Source organism: Babylonia areolata, chromosome 26 (genome assembly GCF_041734735.1).
Source record: "Babylonia areolata isolate BAREFJ2019XMU chromosome 26, ASM4173473v1, whole genome shotgun sequence".
NCBI classification, from domain to species: Eukaryota; Metazoa; Mollusca; class Gastropoda; order Neogastropoda; family Buccinidae; genus Babylonia; species Babylonia areolata.
The window spans coordinates 12,434,905-12,439,904 of NC_134901.1; the positions used below are offsets into that span (position 1 = coordinate 12,434,905).

At 44.0% G+C, this 5,000-nt stretch overlaps 1 protein-coding gene across 2 annotated transcripts in view; it reads right to left on the reverse strand.

Annotated features, from left to right (window-relative positions):
- The window catches only part of LOC143300653 (uncharacterized), a 152,696-nt gene that overhangs the window by 115,486 nt on the left and 32,210 nt on the right, over positions 1-5,000 (reverse strand). For both annotated transcript variants that reach the window (XM_076614482.1, XM_076614481.1), the window contains exon 2: positions 916-1,562. In XM_076614482.1, the coding sequence (XP_076470597.1) occupies positions 916-1,556 (641 nt within the window). In that variant the 5' untranslated portion in view covers positions 1,557-1,562. The remainder of the gene's footprint in view (positions 1-915; positions 1,563-5,000) is intronic.

Genomic DNA, 5,000 nt, shown 5'->3' on the forward strand with positions numbered 1-5,000 from the left:
ACTGTTAGAAAGAAAATCCATAACGTTTGTCGCAAAGCTGGCAAATTCACTTCTCGTGCTGTAAGGAGACAATAAATCAATTCAAATTAACGGACTATACCAATGTCATCCCGGCAAATGTGTATCATTCAACCTCAAACGCCAATTATATCAGGAGTTTAGAGTGTATGAAGAGCAGTGAATTAACATTCTACTGGGTCTGGAAAATGGCCCCATACTTACTCAGTATGGAAAAGTTTGAAAATGATTTCAGTTCGTACATACTGTGCTCAAAGTAAAGCTGCTACATAGTTTGTAAATGAACAGCTGGACCCCCCTTCCCTAATGTGTATGTAGGTCTATGGCTGGGGCACATACTCACACTCTCTCTCTCTCTCGCTCTCTCTCACGATCTCTCTCACGCAGACGATTAATGAAGAAATGCACACCGACTGGCATTTGTTTATCCCCCACCTCCATCCCCACAGGCAAGAAAGGAATACGTGCATGTAACACGCTGTATTGAAAATATGTTTGTTTGCAATACGATGAGAGTGCCTGGCACTTCGGCAACACCTGTTGTCATACGAGTCAGACAACGCACAGCAAACACACGCAAACACTCAGACATAAAAGCAAACACAGACACAGACACACGCGCACAGAGACTCACACACACACACACGCACACACATACAAACAAACACACGCGCGCGCGCACTCCCCACGCCGCCAATAACCCCACTCCCTCACCCACCTATATTTCTCTGTCCTCCATCACCCCCACCCCCATCCCCCACTCCCCTCATCACACACACACACACACACACACACACACACACACACACACACACACACAAACAACCACACACACACACACACACACACACACACACACACACACACATAAACAGAAAAATAGAAACACACACTCACCTCCTACTGTGGTTCTCGGGCAGTGGAACCATCTTCCCAGGCACCACCACTACCTCCTTCACCACCTCCCCCTCAGCCGGCACGGGCCCTCCATTTCCCGGCGGCACGGGACCGGGGCCGGGTCTGAACCAGAGAAGGCAGAAGGCCGTGGGATGCTGGACGGTCACGTGCAGCCCCACGATCCTCACCAGGCGCTCCTGGCGGTCCAGGAAGGCGGAGAACTCCAGCATGGAGGAGCTGCCGTCCACATTTTGGAACTGCTGGGTCTCCGCCACGTTCTCGGGACGCAGCAGGTTGGGACACTCACTGGCGGAGCCCGAACTCTGGTTGACGTAGCGCACTGGAGGACGGGAAGGAGGAGGAAGTTGGTCTGGTTTTTGGCGCGGTTGTTGAAGGTTGAGGTCGTCCTCCTCCCCCTTAGGCAGGGTCTTGTCCTTGTCCTGCTGGTGTCCTGCTGGCAGCTGGTTGTTGTTGTTGTTGTAGCTGCTGGGTCTGTGCAAGGTGAAGGCTGTGTTCCCTGGCCTCGCCTGGCGGCCCGCATCGTTCTTATCGTTGGCGGGGGTCCTCGAGTGCAGGAAGACGACGACGACGAAGCAGAAGAGGACGAAGCTGAGGAGGATCTGACGCTGCCAGAACTTCATGGCGCGCTGAGGAATAGAAAAAAGGTTTGAAGCTGAAGGTCCCATAGCTCATTGCACGGCCATCAGGGCAGTGATTTCAAATTCAGTTCTTGTCTCTTGAGCTCGGCAAAAAGAAGGCGGGGCTCAATCATCTCTTTCCCCCTGCCGTTTTAATCTTCCCCAACTGGTCAGGTACCCATTATTTACAGCTGGGTGGACTGGGGAAAATGGGAGTAAAGGGCCTTTCCCAGAGACATAACACTATGCCCAAATGGAGGCTGTTGTTGCAGCTGATGTTGCTACTGTTGTTATTGGAATTTCATTTTGATAAATATGCATAAACAATCTATCTATATATGTCTATTTATATCAATATATATATATATATATATATATATATCATGTTACCGCGCGTTGTGCTTCCCGAACTACAAAAAAACTCATGCTCAAAGATTAGAGTATTGCAAATTTCACATACCAAAGTCATGATGTTCAAGAGATACACACAGACAGACAGACAAACATACAGACAGGCCACCAGGATTAACACGACAGGCCACCAGGATTAACACTGTGTTTTGGTTGCTTGAAAGAAAACATGGGATGGTGCTGGTGAATGAAGGCAAGGGGAGAGGAGGAGGAGAAGGAGGAGAGGAGGAGAGAAGGAGGAGGAGGACAGGAGGAGGAGGAGGAGGAGAGGAGGAGGAGAACAAGAAGACATCCCAGAAAGAAGACATAAGCAAACGAACAAGGGAGCGGAAAAAATAAATAATAATAACGAAAAGAAAGGAGTTAATCCTATCAGTTATCCAAGACATAAGCGAACACAGAATGAAATCTAAAACAAAAACAGGGGAAGGGGCAGAGTGGTAAGAAAATAAAATAATAACGGGTTTTGAGGGTGGTGAAAGATACAGGTTCCACACACACACACACACACCCACACACACACACACACACACACACACACACACACACACACACAAACCGTTACATTGACCTGTCCACACTGTAAAGCGAAGGTGGACGGGTATGTCCTTGGTTCAGCCCAGAGCAGATGTCACTGACGTTATCGATTTACCTGACGAAGGGATCTGACGAATAAACTACTCTAACCCCCACCTCCGGTATCCATCTCACCCTGCCCCTACCTCATCTCTTTCTCACCCTCTGTGTGTGTGTGTGTGTTCGTTGTTTAGTTCAGCGTCTTGTCACTATCAGTGATATTAGACGATCAAAAAAGAAAACAAGAAAAAAAAAGAAAGTGGCGGAGGGGGCGGGGGTGGTGGTGGGGGAGGGGATCACGGGGGAGGGGAGAGGGAAGAGGAAAACAGAAAAGGTAGAAAACTACCAAAAAGTGCACAACTAACATGCAGTTACATTAACAGTAACAATTCAATAATAATAATAATCAGAAACCATTAACACAATTCTGAGGTACATTAAAGGAATGTAAAAATAGGACTATGAACTAATGCCTGTGAAAGTTCGTAATAACTTTCCAAAAATCATCTGCAGAATGGTCATTCTCTTTGGAATACTTGGGCAAGAAGGTACGTAACTGCTGACAGTGAAACAATGATGCAAGCTGAACTGCTTACCACATATGCATGTGACATTTTTACTATACTTTGTCTTCAGCGCATCAAGTTTTATACGGAAGAAAGCAGAGGTTATCGATCTGGTTTTGCAAGCTGATGGATTCGGTATATTTTCTTTATTAATATTCTCAGGGAACAATATCCCTTTATGTTTTAAAAACTTGTCCTCGAATCGGTTATGAAATCGACCCCATGCTGATTTTTCTAACAAAGTGTATGCCTCTTTTACGAAAAGACGGACATGTATTTTTGTCTATTTTTCTGAATCTTGTGCCCCTCTTTTAGCTGCTTTATTAGCAGTTTCATTGCTGTGAATGCCCACATGAGAAGGCACCCAACAAAAATTACCTGTCCCTTTAATAATCAAACAATGTACCAAATGATTTGCCTCAATAACTGAGTCAGATCTTGTTTCAAGGTTAAAAAATTCTAGAGCATAAAGTACTGATTTGGAATCAACAAAGAATGCGTGTGTGTGTGTGTGTGTGTGTGTGTGTGTGTGTGTGTGTGTGTTAGTTATAATGTAGTTTTGTGTAGTGTAGACCCTGTTTCAGGGCGGGGACTGGATGAAAAAAAGTGCGCCAGTGCTTATCTATTATCCTCGATAATAAAGAATGTGTCTTGTCTTCTCTCTCTCTCTCTCTCTCTCTCTCTCTCCGTCTCTCTCTCTCCGTCTGTCTCTCTCTGTCTCTGTCTCTCTCTCTCAAATAATAATATATCTGTCGACTGTGAACCCCCATTAAAAGGGGCAGTGGCCTATTCAATAAACTACTCTCTCTCTCTCTCTCTCTCTAAGATGGTACCATTAGACGAATGGTACTATCATTTCTAAACACTGCTTGAACAGGAAACTGATTCAAATGATATGGCTGGTGATATACCTTGTTCGTTAGAAGGGAAAAAAAGAGTAATTTGCCCTTGATTACGCCGGAAAGAGAATTCGTGGGGAGTCTCTAAAAGCGAAAGTTGCGAGTTCGTCGATTGTACTTGTGTAAATGCTTCACAATGGGTCTGGGGAGGAAAGAAGTACTGTGTGTGCTGTTCGAACTTCAAATGAACAAGAAAGGCAAGGCCTTCAAGACTCACTTGTGATACACTTTAAAAAAAAAATCTAATCGTTAAAATGTTCTGTAGTTGTTATTATAAAGCTTCGGGTTAAAAGAAAAAGAAAAAAAGTCCTAACGGCAAATTCGAATCTCGCGTGTTCGGGTGAGAAGAAACTGTCTTACTCATTACAATTACACTATCGTGGATCCTTGACTGTCGTTCAAAAATATAATACTTCAACATGCTTTTTCAAAGGGCGATAAATCGATTGCGGTATTCGCAGTGAAAACGCTGTTTAACTCATATTATTCTGGTGTATCTTCGGCATTCAAAAAATCTTTAAGGGCAATTAAAAATTATTTTTAAGTCCGCGGTAAGAGACGTGGCTATCGCCGCAATCACACTGCAACGTTTAGCCGTTTTCTCTAGTTGTTTATGCTAAATAATAATTTGTTAGAAATCTTATTCATTTTTTAAATGCAAAAATACAGCCTATTATACAATATGACGCAGAACTATGGGGACTGGAAAAAAGCTGCTGAACAGTGTGTAAAAATACATTTGTTTGCTCTGAAGCGCTTGTGAGGGGTAGATAAACGAACACCAAACGATTTTGTTTAAGGCGAAACCAACAGATATCCCATCGTGATAAATCATATTGTGCAATGTATGAAATACTGGTTAAAGCTTGTATATCTGGAAGAAAATAGGCTGCCTCGTAAAGCATACTCAACACTATTCCATCTCGATGCTGCAGGCAAAAATAATTGGGTTACCAATGTAATAACATGCTTATCTAAATTTGGATATGGGCATG